The 18,780-nt window shown below is 61.3% G+C and overlaps 1 protein-coding gene across 1 annotated transcript; it reads right to left on the minus strand.

Annotated features, from left to right (window-relative positions):
- Positions 1-1,536: 1,536 nt before the first annotated feature.
- On the minus strand, positions 1,537-17,434 carry MYLK2 (myosin light chain kinase 2). The gene is made up of 14 exons (XM_054045875.1): positions 17,330-17,434; positions 15,994-16,220; positions 15,572-15,658; positions 14,255-14,630; positions 12,929-13,725; positions 11,790-11,895; positions 10,057-10,150; positions 9,634-9,743; positions 8,731-8,872; positions 7,619-7,689; positions 7,068-7,196; positions 6,233-6,385; positions 5,301-5,433; positions 1,537-4,030 (listed from the first exon to the last, which is right to left on the minus strand). The coding sequence occupies exons 3-14, from the start codon at positions 15,621-15,623 to the stop codon at positions 3,950-3,952; spliced, it is 2,244 nt and encodes a 747-aa protein (XP_053901850.1). The 5' UTR covers positions 15,624-15,658; positions 15,994-16,220; positions 17,330-17,434; the 3' UTR covers positions 1,537-3,949.
- Between the last annotated feature and the right edge of the window lie 1,346 nt (positions 17,435-18,780).

Consider the following 18,780-nt stretch of genomic DNA (forward strand, 5'->3'; position numbering starts at 1 on the left):
GCGGGTCAGAGCGGGGAGCAGAGCCAGCTGGGGTGGGGGCAGAGCCCGGGGCAGGCAGGGCCCCCTGACCCAACCCCAGCAAGCGAAACGCCTCATCCCGGGCAGCTTTCAGTAGAGTACCGTATCTGAGGCTCAGTGGCCCAACCCCCTCCCCTACAGCCTGTAACACCCCCCACCCCCACCCCCAGCCCCCAACTGCACCATCCCCTTTTGTCTCAGCCCTGTTCAAACAGCAGCATCCAACCTCCCCCCGTCAGACAGAGCCTCGGGGGGCATATTCCACCGAACAGTGGGTGCAGCCTGCAGCTCCAGTCCTGGCCAGCCTGCCTTGGCACGTTACCGGCTCGGCCCCTGGCCTAGCCATGGCACGTGGGGCCAAGGGACGCTCGGGGAGGAAGCCCCCTGGGCACTAGGTTGTTGGTATGTAAATTTAAGGGCCACAAGAAGAGGTGAGGGTGGCAGGCCTGGACCTTCAGCCCTCTGCTCCGCCACAGACTAGCCACAGCACGGACAGTGGGGCTGGAACGTCCCCTCTTCCCCTGCCACTAGCCTCTGCTCCAAGCTGCAGGGAGCCGAGGGGGCGTGAGCCCCTGTCCTCGCAGCTGGGGACGCAGGGAAGGTGGTGGGGTTTGGGCTGTGGATACCACCCCACTGGCCTGAGACCCAAGCTCGGTTGACACAGGCCCCCTATGGGCAGATGGTAACGAGTCTGGCCCTTGCAGTCTGGCTCCAGCACCCCACTTCCCGGCTAAGCAGAGAGTCCCCCGGCCCACACACACACACAGAGTACCCCCCCCCAGCAGCTTGGGGACCCAATTCCATTGGATATAAGTTCTTATCCCGCACTTAGCTCCGGAGCGGGTGAGCGCCTGCCCCTCGTGCACTGAGTGTCTGGAGAGGACAGAGGACAGCCAGCAGCCGGGGCAGAACTGAAGGGGCATCATTCTGTGAGCAGGGTGGGGAGCGAGGGAGGCGGCTGGGGACTGGAGAAGGGGGACATGAAGCTGCAGTGGAAGGAAGATCCTGCTCTAAGGGCCAGGGCCTAAGAATAAATGCAAGAGTCACTTCAACACCTGGCTTCTGGCCCACCCAGCACGAATGCCCAGGTCACCCTGTGGACAGGAGCCAGGGACCTGAGACGCTGAATCCTGAGCGTCTACAGAGAGCCGGGGTTCAGTCCTCAGCTCTCCTACGTCTGCAGGGAAGAGGAACCCAAGGTCCAGGCCCCAGGCTGGCACCGCACCTGGCTGGTAGCCAGGAAGCTGTTTTCAGTCTAAGGCAGCGACGGGAAAGCAGAGAAGCTGCTTGGATCACCCCAGAGAAGCTGGGGGAGGCCCAGCTCGGGCAGAATGGTTCCCTAACGGCCCAGTTCATTTCACACGGGCAGGGAGGACATGCTGAAGGCGGTGAGAAGATTTAACCCACTTGCTGTCTCAGGGCCTGCTCCTGACGGGGACATGAAGACCTTAGCATGCGGCCGCCTGGGGCTCAGAGCCAGTCCCTCCCACCTCGTACAATACAATCCACTACAAGCGCTTGGCATCGGACCTGTACATTTATTTACATTAAGCCGAGAGCTCTGGGGTCTCTCAAGAGAACGTACGTCTTTCTGCACTACTGGGGGGCTGCTGCTAGGGAGGGCACACATATACGGGGGCTGGGGGCTGTGCTCTGCTGGGCAGAGGAAATCCAGCGGACCCTGGGTGAAAATGGGGCAGAGGGAGAAGGGTTCTAACGAAGAGACCTCAGCTGGTGGAAACTGGTGCAGATCCTCTGAGGTCAACGGAGTCCCACCAACGTACCCCAGCTGGGGGGGTGGCTCAGAGCACGTGCTGTGTGGGAGGCACTTTCGGGCTGGGCCAGGTGCTGTCTGGTTGTTTCTGTGCCTAACAGATACAGGCTGCCGTTAGCTAGCAGCCCCCCCCCATAACGAATCGCCTGTGGACCACACCAAGCCCGGGGGGGGGGGGGTCAGTTGGGCGGGAAGGGACGTGGCCTCACACTCATTCTGCAAACCCCCTCCCAAGAGAGGAACAAGCCCTCCGACTCCATGGAGGATCCCCCCACCCCAACCCCTACATCGGCTACTACATCAGCACGCTGGGCCACGCAGGAGCTCCTGCATCACCAGGGGAGGCAACTCCCACCCGAGAGGGGCCTAGATGCCCCCGTGCAGTTCAGACATCACTGGCAGGTCGGCAGCGGGTTTCCCTGGGATCCAGCCCTGCCCGCTGTTGAACAGGATGGAAGGCAAAGGAAACGCCACACCCTGAGGGAGCTCCCACACTCTCCTCCCATCGGGGGGTCCCTGGGCCCAGCGAGCGAAGGGTAGTTCCTGTGCGTTGGTGGTCAGGGCTGAAGCAGTCCTTTCATATGTGCGAGGGAGAGAGGCGAGCCCAGCTGGTCTGCATTAGGATGCGCTCTTGCCTTTATCTTCTGGGGGATGTGTGAAGGGAAGGTTGTGTTCTCCCCCCCGCTGGCAGCTCAGAAGGGCAGGGAGGTTAGGAACTAGCACAAAGCCTCGTTCTTTCTTCCCTGGCCTCCATCTGGGGAACGCGCCTGGAATCTGTGCTCTGCACTTCCTCCTTTCCTGTGCGCGGAGCCTCCCGGCACTAACAGGAACTCGGCCCTGCAGCCTGGCTTCTAGGACCCCGATCATGGGGAGAGATGGTTTTCTGCTCATGCAGCAGCCTCGTGTGCTAGTCCAGTGGTGAGCAGATCCAGAGACTGGCAGTAGCCATCCCACCTGCGGGCTGGGGAGTGCACGCTGCACTCAGGAGCTGGGAGCACAGCTCCAGACAGCCGTACACAGATGTCATTGCATCCTGAGGCCGTGACCATCAATGCTGGTGACGTTGCCATGGCGTGTCTCCTATTGCACTCAGAGGCCGAGAGCAGGAATCTTGGTTCTCAGGTAGTGACTGGTGTGTGGTGCGTACTGAGCCCAGCAAGAGAAGGGACCTTGCAGCACTCAGCAGGCTGGTCTGCGTGTCCCATTGCACGTCTCAGAACGGGAGTGGAACACGAACAGCAGGACGCAGGGAATTGCAAAGTGGAGTCCAACGCTGCTGCAGTGTAGGCTTTGCAAGGTGCTCTCCGCACCTCCGGTCGCCCGTGCGGTGGGATTCCAATCGGCAATTCCACAGCTCGGCGAGGTCAGCGCCGTCGTCTCACTACAGCAAAGGGTCCAGGCCAAGAGCAGCACAGGGAGGATGGGACTCAGCCGCACTAGGGGATACAGAAGAGGCCGGGCCTGGTAATTGCACAGTGGTTAGGATCAGGAGCCTACGGGATGCAGCGGGGTAGCTGTCACAGCAGCACAGAATCTGTAGCAGGGATACAGGGTGCTAAGCTGGCAACACCACACGTGTGTGAGCTTCAGACCAGTAATCTCCATGGGATCAAAGGTATAGTATGTCCTAGTGGTCCAGGATCACAGACAGCGGGAATCCCAGTGTGGTGGTATTGAACCAGCAGGAGATCCACAGAGGCAGTTTTGCAGGCGCCTGGGATCCGGATCCGGAGCCGCACACAAGGCACAGGACCGAGAGGCGTCATCTCGCAGCAGTTCAGGAGTCAGAGCGGCATTATCCCGGTGGCCCAGACCCTCGAGCAGTAGCAGTGCGGGATGGGATCTACAGCAGGGACAGAATCTAGAGCCAGACTCTCAGCGGGATGGGATCCAGCGGTAATCTCACCGCAGTAGGAGCAGGAATTGCACATCTGTACAGAACTGGGATATCTCAATTCATTGCCCCAGCGGGGAACTCCTTGTGTTTGGGAAGCGGATTGATTCCGGACCCAAGTGGAGATCCTACTGCCTCCAGAAGCGGGGACTACATGCCACTTTCCTGTGCAGTCCCCGGGGAACAGGCCTTCAATCCACAGCTCAGATTTCAGGGGATCACCCTTTGGCCTTGCTCAAATCCCACCCAGCTCAGCCCCGCACTCAGACACCCAGCGCCGTCAGGGATCCCGAGCTGCTGATCTTCTTGAATCGGTTGGCAGCACACACACCAATAAAGTTTTTCTGTTAGGGAAACAAGAAAGAAGTTATTCCCCATTTGGAGCCTGGACAGCACTCGTTAAAGAGGCCTTTCTTAGGGGATGGTGTAGGACTCAGGTGGGGAGTTCAGATACTCCAGTCCCTAACTCTCCCAGCACGGGACACCGCAGGCGCGCTAGGAAGTGGTAGACAGCAATAGTGGTTCTCAAAGCCAGAGGATCACTGAGGATCCCCTTCTGGGCCACTGGGGATCCACCGCTCTTTCCACCAGGCCACAGAGCTGCTTCACTTGACCATCTGCCAGGCTTTGAGCAGTGACTCTTCCAGCTGCCTCTCACCCATGCTCAGAAGCCTGGAAGGTTTTCAGAAACTTCTTAGCCAAAATAAACTGGACACCCACAGACATCCCTGTCCCCCTGCCTGGCTTCCCAGCACCAGCTCAGCCAGGACTGAATCAGAGACAGACGTGAAGCGCAGAGCGCCCTGCAGAGCGGTGGGGGCTGCTGGCAGCGAAGCCCAACCCCCACCGAGAGGAAACCAACAGCACAGATCCAGGCTAAGGGTGAGGCTGTGGGCAAAGGGAGTGGCTCCCCCCAGTGCAGACCGATTCCTTCTGTAGCCAAGCCCTGGGGCAGGCACGGAATCAGGGGGCAGAGACCCTAGAGGATCCCGTAGGTAAGGAACAGGCCCTGATGTGGGGTGCATGCACACGGTGCCCCTTACACAGGACACGGGGGATGGTGACGGCAGGGGATGGAAGTAAGGGAGGAATAAGAGACATTTCAGGGAAACTCCACAACCCTTAGCACAGCACGATTCCTCACTCCAGAGACCATTTCTGCTGCCCTCGAGTACACCACGCAATTACCGCTCAATCAATGTCATGTTTAATATGGTCCCCAGCATCATTGTAACGTCAGGGACGGGGGTCACCCAGAGGGACAAATCCATGAAATCAGGGATTGGGGGGGGTGAGAGTTGGGGCAGCAGCTCCCCCGGGCCTTAGGACACACAGACGCCCTCAAGCTCTCCCTCCTCGCTACCCCATGCTGTTGGCAGAGGTAGGGCCCCATCCTCCTCTCCCCCAGGAGTCCTACCACGGCTCTCTGCTGCCAGTTCTGTGCACTCGAGTGTGGGCAGAGCGCTCGCTCTGGGCACAGCACTCGCTCTGGGCACTCCCGTCCCCCATTCCCTTCAGGGAACCAGCGCCCCAGCCAGCATGTCTACCCGCCCCAGGGGCTGGCCTCCCCTCCCAACGCAGGACGGTCCCCATTGCACGCAGCCTCCTTCGTACCTTCCAGCGTCGCCGCATGACGTACTTCCGGAGCAGGACCTGGGATTTCAGACGCCGGTTGCAGCGCTTGGCCTTCTCGGCCAGGTCGTTCAGCCAGGGGTGCTGGAGGCACTTGGCCGCGCTCATCCGGCCGCTGCGGGGGAGAGGAATGAAGGTGACTCCTGTCTCCTAGTGGGGTTCGATCGCCCCAAGGAGCCCCCCCATTGCTCCTGCTTTCCACTCCCCACCCCAGACCCATGGGTGCTGCCAGCTGCCCTTTGTAGCCGGGCCCAGGCCTGTGTTAATTAACCCCAAGAACACACTGAGGGAACGGAGGGTGCAGTCACATTCCTGCACAGGCCCTGAGGCTGCTGCCGGCCACGTGAGCCTAGCATCCTCGGCTGCCTCCTCTGGGCAGGGTCCCAGTCTCCTCTGACCCGGAGATCCCCCATGGAGGCAGGGGCCAGGCACCAGAGCCTGATCTCTCCTCCCTTCCCTGCTTGGCAAGGACTCCAGTCCCCTCCCTCTTTCCAAGAGCCCTGGTTATGAGACGCCTTCCCCAGGGCCGGGATCCGGCCGAGCCGTCAATGCTGCATGGACCCTGCCGTTACCATGGGGTGCAGCCGGGGGAATGGGCAAGAGGAGGCTGGCCAGCTCGTCAGTCAACGTGGGTGCAAGGACCCGCATCGTCCTCTTGGAGCTGCCTGTCTCTGCACCCCCAGCGAGCTTGGCAAGGCTCAGACAGGAGCATCCAGCCGTTGCACCAGGCCAGGCCGCGGGAGCGCACGGGGAAGGGTCAGTGCTCCCACCAGCAGGGAGCGGGGTCGCTTGCTCCCAGGTGGGAGGTGACGGATGGGGGCTTGCTGCCGTAGGCTGGCTCAGGCCTGTGCGCATGATGCCAGCTGTGCTAGCCGGACCCAAACGCTCTGGGCCGCCCTCGGCTAGATTCAAACCTCTTCTGCTTGATAATCAGATTCGAGACGAAGTCCTTGGCTTCATCCGAGATGCCCTCAAAGGCTTCCTCGTCGAAGTACCACTTGGCTTCCAGGACGTTGTTCAGGGTTTCAGTGTCGTCATCTCCCAGGAAAGGGGAGAGGCCGCTTAGCCTGGGAAGAGAGGAGCGGGGGAGGGAGGGAACCATCACAGGTCTCAAGCTGTGCTCGGAGCTCCTCAGGAAGGGACAAGACGCAGGCCCTGTTTCCTCAGCGGGTTCCCAATTCCTTCTGCACAAAGCCACTCGCTTGCTCCCTCCCTCTGCCTGGGATCATGAGGAGAGAGGCAGGGAAGCCAGCGCTCTTAGAAAGGAACCAGTGTGTTCCCAGCTGGCATCTTGCTGCGTTCCCATCCTGTCTCAGCTGGGAGAGGTGAGCCATTTCCTGTCCACGCGCACAGCCCGCCCCTCCCAGATGTTCCAGCCACCCAGCTCCGAGCAGCCGCTGGGCGGCTTTCCGCTCCCTTTGAGAGAGGGCAGTTAGTGCTGGGGAGAGGTGCCGACTGGCAGGGTCAGCCCTGAAGGCTGGTGGCCTCTATCCACATCGCCTCAGGCACTCGAGGTGGTACCCGGCCTCGTTTTACAGATGGAGAAACAGACTCCGAGACTGGCCCAAGGTCACCTGCTGACTGGACTGGGACTCAGGAGTTCTCTTGCCAGCCCTTGGCTCGAACAGCTGCCTCGTTCTCCTCTCCCACACAGCTCTGCCGCCAACCCAGACACATCTATGGGTAAAGCCCAGAGTGGTTCTCACCCTCCGCCAGCCCGAGAGCCACCCACCCTGTGCCCACGCTTACAACATGTAGGTGATCACGCCCAGACTCCACATGTCTGTCGAATAGGAGACTTGGTCGTAGTTCACCACCTCCGGGGACAGGAACTCGGGGGTCCCAAAGTTCACTTTCAGCTTCTCCCGCGGGTTGTATCTGTGGGCAGGAAAAGCCGGGTCAGTGAGAGTTCCTGGCACTGCCCCGGGGCCAGCACCCCCGCCCGTCCACATTCACCACCTCCGCCCACACGGCACCGTGGCTCTATGCTGCTCCAACCCAGCGGAGAAACATCCTGGCTTGGCCCCAGCCTGAGCCAGAACCAAGCCAGTTATTATAACGGCCCCAAACCGCTATCCCCTGCGGGGCACGGCTGACTCAGCAGAGCTGCTGCCAAGCCCAGACTGCAGATTCCACCCCACCCCGCTGGGATCCCTTCCTGCCTTTCCCCAGGGCCCACAGCGGGGTCAGGCAAAAGGCCAGTGCAGCTGGTCCCCGAGCGTGGCCTTTGCCCAGCCCCAGAGGACGTGGGAAGGGAGAAGAGAAGGAGCAAGCCAGGCCCCGGAGGGAGGGGGAGTTACCTTCGCGCCAGCCCAAAGTCGATGATCTTCACCATGTGCCCCGTGGAGGTGACACACAGGATGTTCTCAGGCTGCAGGGATGAAGTTCCTGAGGTTAGAACCCAGCTCACGGCTACGCGCCCGCCTACCCCAGCCCAGGGAGCGGTTACAGGCCACCCGCAGAGGAGTTTGAGGCCCACTGGAGGCTAGGCCAGTTTTCCCCTCTGTCCCTTAGACGCATCAGGGACATAGTCTGCAGGGTTCTCAGACCACGTACCGCGCCAGTCCTTGCACCTCAGTGGAGGCCACTGCACCTTTCACATCCTTGCCCCGAGCCCCTATTAAGCACTGGGGTGACGCAGAGGCTTGGAGCCCAAGAGGAGTTAAAATCCCCGCCTTTCCCAATGCAATCCTAGTTCTGACTGCCAGTGACTCCCGGGCCAAGCTGTGACTGGAGCAAGTCCAAGAGAATCGCCTCTCCCAGCCTGTTCCTTGCGCAGCCCCCTGACATCAGAGTGCCTCGGCGGACGCCGGGATTGCAGTTTGTAGGCACTGAACGAGAGACGGACACTGCGCGGTCACCCTTCCAAATCCTGCTCTTAGACCCACCCAGACCAACTGCAGCGATGTGCCACAGATCCCCCTCGGCTTTCCCCAGGCCCCCTAGAGCCCTGCCCCCGGACCACATGCTGAGATCTGCCCTTTGAATAGCTTGGAACCTGGAACGCTTCTACCTGCATACAACCCACAATGACTCGGCTGGGCTGGTCTGCAAAGCCAAGACTCCAGCCTTGCCAGCCCGCGGAGCGGAGCCCAGGGTGATGGTCTCCCTCTGGGGCCCAGTGCTGCCACCACCACTGAACCGCGGGATTCCTTGTGCTCAGGAGTTGGAAGTTTCTGCTTCTGGAGGTCTCTTCTCCCCAGACATGATCCAGGCTGCGCTTGTCACGCACTCACGTACCGAGCTCCCCCAGGCAGCATGCGCCCTCCCCACACCCCGGCCCCACAGCCAGGAGCGCTCTTCTCACCGAGAGCAGCCCTTCAGCCCAGCTTCAGAACCTAGGAAGGTTTCCCCTCTAGCCCCCCAGCCTCGCTGTACCCCCTCCCTCCCTCCCTCCCTCCGCATGTGGCACCTTGAGGTCCAAGTGCAGGACGCGCATCTGATGCATGAAGGTGATCCCGTCGCAGATCTGCCTCACGAACACCATGCAGTCCACTTCTGTCAGGTGGTAATCCTCGTCGATGATGCGCTCAAAGAGCTCCCCGCCCTCCACACTGTGCACAAACCAACCACAGCGTCACTGGACTGCGCCGAGCAGACCCCAGGCAGCCGAGCCGCCCTGCCCTGCGTAGAGACGCTCCCCTACGCGGTTCCAGGGGCACAGTTCGCAGGACCTCCCCCCGGCCTGGGCCCAGGCAGAGCCGGGTGCCGGTTACGGAGGGTGCCCCTCTCAGGTATGGGGATGCAGAGGGTGGGTTACTGAGGAGACCCCTGGCCAAGGCTGTGGCTCAGAGGAACTGGATAGCGCAAGAGGCCACTCATTCTGGGTACAGGTTCACGAGAGAAGGGGAATTCTGCAGGGAGACCCCAGACAGGGAACAGTCAGAGGGAAGCTGGAGGCACAGGCTGGCAGCCCCCCATCCTAGGTCCAGGCAGGTTAGTGGAGAGGCTATCCTAGCCAAGATCCCGGCAGAGCAATAGGGAGGTTAGCGAGATTGCCTTGATTTCAGGCGTATGGGCTACAGATCGTCTCTTCCAGACCGGGTACCAGGGACTGGGATGCAAGCAGAGCCGAGCGCTACCTGGGCAGGGAATCCCCTAGCCAGAGCACAGGGGAAGTGGGGAGGAGGAGCCCTTGCTGGGACCTGTCACTGCACTGTAACTCGCACCAGGGGACAGTGGCTGAGGGAGACTGCCCAGGAGGAAGGAGGTTCCCCGGCCTTGGTGAACAAGCGCAGCACCGTTGGGAAGCTCCCGTGTCAAGCCACCCAGGCTGCCACCCAGCCGCTGCCCCATGCGGACGGGTGCTACTCACAACTCCATGAAGAGGACGATTTCCCGTGGTGTCTCGATGGCTTCATAGAGCTGGATCAGGTTCCTGTGGTTCAACTGGTTCATCACCTCGATTTCAACCAAGGCCATCTCCTGCGGGACACGCACCGCGTCAACGCGTGGAGCACGGGCAGGGCCGGGGCAGTCGGCAGTCACAGCCCGCAGAGTCAGCACCCCAAGCCACCCGCTCCAGCACAGCTCAGATGGCACTTCCGCCAGTGGCCGGCCCACACACAGACACAGGTTGGTTCCCGTGCATGCGGACTGACAGACGTACACACCCAAACCAGGGCACACAGTGACGCAGCCCCAGGTGCACAGATGTACGTGTGTCTCCATCCAGGCTAACGCATGGCTACGCAGACACACGTGCACAGGCAGACTCAGGAGAACACTCGGGACGCACCTTGTCCTTCGACCCCTGTTTCCTAATGATTTTGGCTGCAAGTTTGAGCCCCGTCCCTCTCTCGGTGCACGTGCGGACTTCGCCAAACTTCCCCCTAGGGCAAAGAAAAGCAGATAGTAGAGGCTGCGATCCCCCCTCTCCCCGCCCCCGGCATGATCTAGCCAGAGGCAAGAGGGCAAGCTCAGAGACTAGCAGTGGGATATCAGTGGTTACAATGCCCGTTCGCTGGCATCCCCATAGAAAGGAGTGGGCAAGGAGGTGGGTTACCTGTTCTCAGGGTAACTGACCAGTCACATGAACTAACGCTCAGTCCCAGGGGGGTCACTGGATTCTTGGGGTTTCCAAGCCTGGAGAAGGCGCGTTCCTAGGCTGAAAAGCTTGGGTTTAGCCCCAGAAGCCCCGGGCAAGGCTCCCCTCAGAGCTGTTCAATGGATTTCCTTCGTCCAAGAGGGCACTGATGACCAAGAAGCAGCACTTCCGTTCCAGGGAGGAGGACTCCGCAGTATGCCCAGCCCTTGTCAACACAGGGCAGGACCCTACAGGCCCAGTCCAGCTCTCCCACAGGGCAGGGCAGGGCACTAGACAGTGGGCTAATAAGAACACAAGAACGGCCCTACTGGGTCAGACCAAAGGTCCATCTAGCCCAGTATCCTGTCTTCTGACTGGCCAATGCCAGGTGCCCCAAAGGGAATGGGCAGAACGGGTAATCATCAAGTGATCCATCCCCTGTCGCCCCTTCCCAGCTTCTGGCAAACAAAGGCTAGGGACACCATCCCTGCCCAGCCTGGCTAATAGCCATTGATGGACCTATCCTCCAGGAACTTATCTAGTTCTTTTTTGAACCCTGTTATGATCTTGGCCTTCACAACATCCTCTGGCAAGGAGCTTCTGGCAAGGTTGACTGTGCGTTGTGTGAAAAAATACTTCCTTTTATTTGTTTTAAACCTGCTGCCTATTCATTTCATTTGGTGACCCCTGGTTCTCCCTCTGTGGTGGGGATGAAAGGGGCATACAGGGTCCTAGCAGCACATGGACAGGCACTAGTGAGGCAGCAGAGATGGGACTGGGCCCACCACTGCACTGAGCTGGGACGAATCTTCAGCCGAACACCTTCAGTGAGGGGCATCTTGTCCTTGTGAGGTGCCAAGTACCAAATGAAGAACATCTGCCCCAGGCAGCCTGAGCACAAGTCTCCCTCCATCTCTGCCCGCTTTGGGGGCTCAAAGCGGGCAGAGCTGGAGAGGGGAGTGGTGGCCACCACCAGGAGCAGTGCTGGCGGAAACGTTTAATTGAAATCGCCAGACAAGGTCTGAAGGTTTGGAAAGACACGGTAACAAAAGTTGGGTTATTTTCAAAAAAGAAAAAGGAAACATTTTGAAAGCATCTAAATGTCCCAAGGTGACATTTTCGGAGCGGAACGGTTTGATTTGGTTTCTAAATGGCTTTTTGAAATGAAGGAAAAAAAAAACCCCATTGTTTTACAAGCATTTTTTAAGGTTCAAAAAAATGACATCAGAACAAACTATTTCAATGGGTCCAAGGGAGAGTTTGGGAAACTTCATTTTGCAGGAAATGTGGACGGTTGGGGGCTTCCCCTCCCTATTTCTAAATCAATTTTTTTTTTTCAAAATCACGGAGTTTCCCACAAAACAGAAAACACGGCTGGGGCCCGGCTGTGCACCCCAGGCCGGGCTCCCAGCCCCGCAGCCCCTCCCTTGGCGGCTTGCTCTTACCCTCCCAGCATCTCCTTGGTGTTGATGTTGAACATGCTGTTCACGGTGCCGGATTTCAGGGTGACAATGCGATGGGCGAAGGGAGCGGGTGGCGGAGGAACATCATCTGCGGAGACAAGACACATGGGACCACCCTGCTGCCTCCCGCTTTCTCAGCCGAGTCTATGGGGCTGGGGAGATCCTCAGGAAGCAGCCCCCCCACCTCCCGCCTGGCTGGTGGACCTAGAGCTTCATCCACTCCTGGGGCGAGGCCGACACCTAGTGGCAAAGCCTGGTACAGGCTGCAGCCAGCACCTCCTGCCTCCCACTCCTGTCCCTTCCCTGCTGAGTCACAGCACGTGGCCCCCCTCTATAAATAGCGAAGGATGCCGCAGACCACCCAGGAGCCTGACAATAAATCCGGAGGTTACCAAGCCCATCAGCAGCTCCAGTTTCGTTCCATAACCCTGTTAGACCCCTTTGGACCCCACCGGTCTCCTTGACAGGGGGTGGGACTAGATGACCTCTTGAGGTCCCTTCCAACCCTGAGATTCTATGATTCTATGACAGCCCCCGAAAGATCCTCCCAGCCCCATCTGCAGTCACAGACCTCCGATTCCGCGCTGACCACCAAGCTCCCCTCAAGCCACAGTCTGCATTCCCCCAGCCCTATGCACACCCCACTCTGCTGATCCTGGGCCCACAGCCCAGCCCCAGGGCACTTCCATGCTGTGCCACCCAGGCTTCAGTTCTGGAGAGCCGGCCCTCCGGTCCTCATGCTCCAACCCTGCATTCCCCACTGCGCACAGCTCGGGCCCCAGCCTGCCCTCCCTCTCAACACCCCTGCTCTGTCAATCTACTCAGCTCCAGGACACGCTGTCCTAGGCAGGCAATGCAGATAGCGCAAAGATCTGAGCTCTGGGGTCTCCTGCCCTGCTCTTAGATAGCACAGGGAGAGGCTCTCTCTGGGTCTCGTGCTAGGTGTCAAAGGAGAGCAGCAAGACCAGGCCAGACGCAGAGCGGGCGCAAGGGGACAGGGGAGCTTTGTTTAAAGGGAACCAGTAGCGGGAGCGCCATTGGTGGGCAGTGAATCAGAGACACCGGCCCCCTCGCTCTGCCTGGATGGAGTCCACCCTACATAAGAGACGGCACAGCCTTACCCAGTATCTGGAAAGGGTCCTCTTTCCCGAAGTCTGGCGTTAGGTAGGGGCTGGGCGGGGGCTCCAGTTCTTCCTCCTCTGGTGAAGGTGGCTGTTCCTCAGCCACAGGGCCTGTTTTCCCAGCATTTCTGGGGATGTTCAAGGCTAGAGAAGGCTGCTTCACTGAGCTTGGGGGCTCTGCAGGGGTCTCATCTGAAGCAGGGTGGGGTAGCCCCTCTGAGCTGGGGGGCTCTGCAGGGGTCTCGTCTGAAGCAGGGTGGGGTAGCCCCTCTGAGCTGGGGGGCTCTGCAGGGGTCTCGTCTGAAGCAGGGTGGGGTAGCCCCTCTGAGCTGGGGGGCTCTGCAGGGGTCTCGTCTGAAGCAGGGTGGGGTAGCCCCACTGAGCTGGGGGGCTCTGCAGGGGTCTCGTCTGAAGCAGGGTGGGGTAGCCCCACTGAGCGGGGGGGCTCTGCGGGGGTCTCGTCTGAAGCAGGGTGGGGTAGCCCCACTGAGCTGGGGGGCTCTGCGGGGGTCTCGTCTGAAGCAGGGTGGGGTAGCCCCACTGAGCTGGGGGGCTCTGCGGGGGTCATGTCCCCGCTGCTACTAGCTGGGCTGGGCACCTCACTTGGGGTGGGTTTCTCTGCACAAGTCTGGTCTCTGGGGGCATCCGAAGCAGGGCCAGGCACCTCCACTAGACTGGGCTCTGCCGGCAAAGCGCTGGCTCCTTTGGCGGGAGTTGCTGGACCCTGCGGACTCTTCTCTGCACGTGCAGAGGCCTCTTCGGCTCCCATCTTCACCACCCGGGGCTCCTCCCCTGGTCTGAAAGCGAGACGGAGCAGCGTGAGCCTGGCACGCCTGATCCAACCCGCCATTAATGCCCCCGAAGAGGGAGCCAAGCTGCTCGCCCTAGTCTGCACCTCATCGCGTGTAAGGAAACAGCCCCGTCCCGGAAAGGTCCTGTGCCCGGGGGGGCGAGGGAAACCCCTCAGAAGGTCGAGCCCATGAGCGGAAGGGGATCCCGGAGGCTGGGTCCCGTGGCGATGTTCTGCGCCCAGGAGTGGGCTGACTCCAGTTGCAGGATGGGGCCCCCGGGAAGGCCAGGATCTCAGAAGAGCCACCTGGCGGTGCTCCCACGTTGGGTACTTCCCTTTGGCACGTGGTTCTCCAGGGAGCCCGCCCTGGTGCGAACACTGCAAACCAGGCACATGTGGAGGACTGGGGAGCCCAGCAGGGACGAAGAGAGGGGACCCCCACATTCAGAGACAAGCTAGGGGCTCCCCACTCCACCAAACCAGCCTCCCCAGCTGCCTGGGGGATCAGATTCCTGGAGAGAGAAGTGAGATGTTACCTCTGGTTGCTGACTGGGCAGCTCTGGCTCCACTGGGGAGCTGGGGGCTCGTGCTTGGAGGCCGTAGGCTGGCTCTGGCTTTCTGCCCCCTCTTTGGCCTCTGCTTTCTTCTCACCGGCCTTCGCCCCCTTCCCAGCCACGGGGGCGCCCTTCTCTCCAGGCTCTGCCTTTTCTCCTCTCGCCGTTGGCTGCGAGGTTGCTGGGGCAGACTGGGGCAGTCTCTCTGCTCCGCCGGGGGCCGTGTCCTCCCCCACGCTGGTGCAAGGCCCGGCATTCTGGCCCACTGGCACCCCCTCCGAAGGAGCCGTGGCAGCGGCTGGCTGCCCAGCGGGGCCCTCCAAACCCTGGGGCATCTCTGCGGGCCTTGGCTTGGCTTCTGCACAAGAGAAGAAAGTCAATAGCTCCCCAGAGGGGTCTGATCCACCCCCAGGGAAGAGACCCACAAACCCAGATCCTAGGTCTCAGCTTCCCTTCGTTACGCAGGCAGGTCCCTGGGTTCAGACCCCATGCCAGACGGCCAGACAGGCCTTCTGCTCTCCCTTCTCACTCCTGACCCCCTGGCTCCAGACGGCAGCCCACAGGGCTGCCTCGTGCCCTTCCGGCTGGCTTTGTCCTGACACAAGGGTGGATGGCACGTGGGCCGGGCAAGGGGGGCCCCTGGCACTCACTGGGAGGCAGAGCCCACGAGGCTCAGGGCCAGGCTCCCCCCCCACCCCGGTCAGATCAGCACAAGAGGAGCAACTCAGTAGAAGGGAGCTGAGCGTCTCCAGGGGGTGGGGACCCCCTGCTGCCCTGAAGCCACAAGCCCTTGGGCTGCCGGGCAGATGGGCAGAGCCCTCCCGCACACCAGGCCCGGGGGGTCAGGAGGGCTCACGCCATTGCCTGCCTACCCTCTGCTCCAGCGCCCTTCACGGGGGGGCTTTGCGTGGCTGCTCACGGGCTGGCACCAGGTGGGGACTCAGCAATTCCTAGGCTGCGGGGGAGGGCGACCGCATGTGGGGGGGCCCAGGCCCAGGCCAGAGGGGTGGCGAGGCGGGAAGCCGATCAGCTGCTGGGGAATCCCGCCTCCCGGTATGGGGCTCTGAGGTCTCTAGTGGGGCGGTTTCCCGTGCGCCCTGGCGAGCCCCCGAGGCGGGGGCCACACTTAGGACCGAGCCCCCGCGGGGAGGAAGCAGCAGCCAGTGCCGCACCAAGCAGCATAGCGACCCCCCGTCCCCCCCAGCGGCGTAGGCAGCCCCTGCTGCGGCAGATCCCCCGGTGTCCCGGGGGGGGGGGGGAGCAGCCACCCACCCAGGCCAGCTCGCGGGGCACCGTTACCTGCTTCCATGCTCGGCAGCCCGTGCTCGGGGCTTCCTGCTGTTGCAGCCATCGGGAGCGCGGGTCCTAGCACCCCCCCGCCATGCCCTAGAGAAGGGGGGCAGGAATGTCAGCGGCCAAACGCCACCGGGGCGCCTCTGGCAACCCGCCGCGCGCAGACTGGACGTGCCTGGCCCCCGGCACCGGAATCCGAACCCCCGCGGAGCGCAGCGCTCCAGCCGGGGCTGCCTGGCGCCGAGAGCAGAGCCCGCCCGGGCTGCAGCCCACCCGCCGGCCCTTCCTTCCCCCGGGCTGGGCACTGGATTTCCACGGGGAACTCCCTGGCCACCCAGAGAGCGGCGGCAGGCAGCCCTTAGCCACGGCGCAGCCGGACCTGCTCTCCCCAAACGCAGAGCCGCTTGGGGGGCAGCGGGCCCGCTTACCTGGGGTCCCCGGGGCAGCAGGCGGTCCGAGCAGCGTGCGAGCTGTGCCAGTGCTGGGACGGAGCCGGCCCCTTCTATACTCCGTGGGACGGAGCCGGATTAGTGCGCGGACAGCAGTATCCTTTACAGCAGTGTGAGCGCGTTACGCGTCGCCTTTCAGGCCACCTGTCACTGCTGGAGCGCGTTCAAAGGACACTCCATTCTCCGCCGGCCTCTCCTCTCCTCTCCTGCGCGGGGGGGGGGGGGGGGGGGGGCGGGCATTCAAACAAACAGAGAACAGATGCCAGACCCCCCCCCAACGCCGCCACCGCCCCCCGAAATGCCCTTTTGAGCGCGTTGCGGGTACACGCAGGAAGGGGGGGGGGGATTCGGTCTCACGCCTGGACTCGACCTGCCCAGTGGCACGGCCGGCGAGGTGCTTCCGAGACCCCCGGGGAGCCCCGCACCGGCCCCGGAGAGGAGGAATCGGCCTGGAGGGACCCGCAGTGCGCTCTGCTGCCGTCACTCCCAGCCCCGGGCCCCGGCTTGTTAATGACCCCTCGGCCGGGGGAGCCCAGGGCAGCCTGGCATCGCGTTCCCAGCCCGACTCCGGGCCAGTCCGGGGAGCAGGAGCACCTCGCGAAGGCAGGAGCAGGCCCCTCGCAAGAGCCACGAGAACCCTCCAGGGCAGCGTCCCGCCCCCCGCCCCGTGCTCCCAGCAAACCTGGAGTGAAACCAGTTTCACTGGGAACCCAAAGCATGGCAGGGCCCCGTCTAGCAAGCCTTAAAATCACGGAGCGAGGAGAGAATAAACCCCACTGCTGGTGGGGCCCTGTGGGAGACAGCCCCACCTGTGCCCATATTCCCTTGTTTTGTACCAGGCTCCAGGTCCCTTTTCAACACAGATCCAGAGACTAACCCCTCCCCCCCCCCAGCGAACTGAGCAGGGTGGGGGGGGGGGAAAGCTACACAACTTGCAGTTAAATCAGAGGTTTGAGTCCAGCCTCTGCTCCCAACCCCTAGCGGGTTCCTGGGTTGATTGTGCAGGACTAATAACTGGAACCAGGACTGCAGGTGCAGGGCAAAGCAAGGGGCTGAGTCACTCCCGCTTCTTCCACTCCTGACAACAAAGGGAGCGCAGAGGCCTGGACTTTTGACCCTTTGCTTTATATCCAAAGAGGAGCTACTGGTGGGGGCATCAGCTGGGGAGCGGGGTCTAGTGGCCACAGCTCTGCACTGCAAGCAGGAGCCCCGGCCTCTATTGGCAGCTCAGACAGACGCGCTGTGTGCCCTCAGGCACGTCACCCTGTGCCTCAGTTTCCCTATCTGTAAAATGGAGGGGGCAGCAGTCACTTACCTGCCGGGCCAGGGCATGGAGACAGTCAACGGCCGGTGCAGCAGCTGCGCTTAGGACAGTGGCTGTGGAGGGGTGGCAGCTCCTTGGGTACCTCAGAAGGCCAGAGTCCCCCAGGCTGGAAGCCTTGTTGCTCCCTTAGCCAACGAGGAAGGTGCAATTCAAGCTGTGGAAGGCTGGCGCAGTTCCCAGTGGAGGCTGGGATTACCTCTGGCTTCCCCACCCGTTGGCCTTTGCCTGCTGCCCAGTTGCGGTCTTCCTCCAATGGGTCTCGGGCCTCCTGCTGCTTGGAGTTCATAAGCTTTGAGTCATCACTGCTAACACTCCCCAGCTTCTCCCTCCCCCTCCCCCCCACAAAAGCACTGGAGCCTCAAGACATAACGGTGCTGCCCACTGCCTGCTTCTGAGCCAATGTCACTAACAACTCATGACTCAGGGTCGTCTAGCACCTCTCACCTAGTGCACTCACCTTCCCTCTTCTAGCACTAAGAAAGCAGCTACTTCTGGGGTGGAACGTACCAGCTGTTAAGTAGCACACAACACTGAGGACAGGAAGAGGTGGATTCAGTAGGTGGTGCAGGTAGGCACTACTCTAAGCTGTAATAGGATCTAGTTAAATACCTCTCCCATCCCAAACAGCCTCCCCTCCCTCCATTCCAATCCCTCCTCAGAACACAGCTTTGCCACCAACTCTTTGGTGACCCCCTTGCCAGAGCCAGCCCCCAATATGCAGCATGCACCAGGCTCGGTTGGAGATCCAGAGATGGGCAGGGTCTGCTACTAGATTGGAAGCATGGAAGGAGGATAGTGCCTATTTCGAGTGTAGCAAGCACACCGTCAGCACTCCCATGATGCTCTGGGCTTCTAGTGACCGCCAAAGACCTAATGACCGCCGGATCCCATTGGCTAGGGCACGGCCTTTTGATGCGTTTGGGTCTTAAGTGATGCCCCTCAGGGGCCTGCTGTGCCCCACTGCAACCTTCTCTAGGGCTGTTCTCGGAGGAAGAGAGTGAGGATGGTCCAGTAGTTAACGGCTGGCCTAGAACGAGAGACCTGGATTCAATTCCCTGCTTAGCCGTCTAGTCCCAGCGTGATCTAGGGCAAATCAGTTAGGGGGAACTGAGGCCCAGGCTACGTACCATGGGTCTTATTGCACTGCCCTAGCTCCTGGGGAGTGGGGTGAGGCCTACAAATAGCACCCGGGGCTCAATGAAGCATCGTAACACAGCTCCGGCAGCCTGGGCAGCTTCGGCCCCTCAGCCTCCAGCAGGCAAGCGGTTAAAGCCTGCTGAGGAAGACACTCATTTGCACAGTCACTCCTGATCCTGGCATGAAGCTCAACTGCCAGAATGGGCCTGGAAACATCCCCAGCCCTGGGAGGTGGGGACGCCGAGCAGGGTCTTTAAAAGGAACTGGTGAGGAGAGGTGTTGCCCTGGCTTGCTCTCTTCCCTCG

Source organism: Malaclemys terrapin, chromosome 12 (assembly GCF_027887155.1).
Source record: "Malaclemys terrapin pileata isolate rMalTer1 chromosome 12, rMalTer1.hap1, whole genome shotgun sequence".
NCBI classification, from domain to species: Eukaryota; Metazoa; Chordata; order Testudines; family Emydidae; genus Malaclemys; species Malaclemys terrapin.

Bases quoted from the DNA above. Each gene is read 5' to 3' on its own strand.
- MYLK2 (XM_054045875.1), bottom strand. From the start codon at position 15,623: ATGGCTGCAACAGCAGGAAGCCCCGAGCACGGGCTGCCGAGCATGGAA. The intron at 11,896-12,928 runs GTAAGGCTGTGC...TTGTCTCCGCAG, and splicing joins GGACCCTTTCCAGATACTGG to ATGATGTTCCTCCGCCACCC. The intron at 6,386-7,067 runs GTAAGCGTGGGC...CTCTCTTCCCAG, and splicing joins GGCGTGATCACCTACATGTT to GCTAAGCGGCCTCTCCCCTT.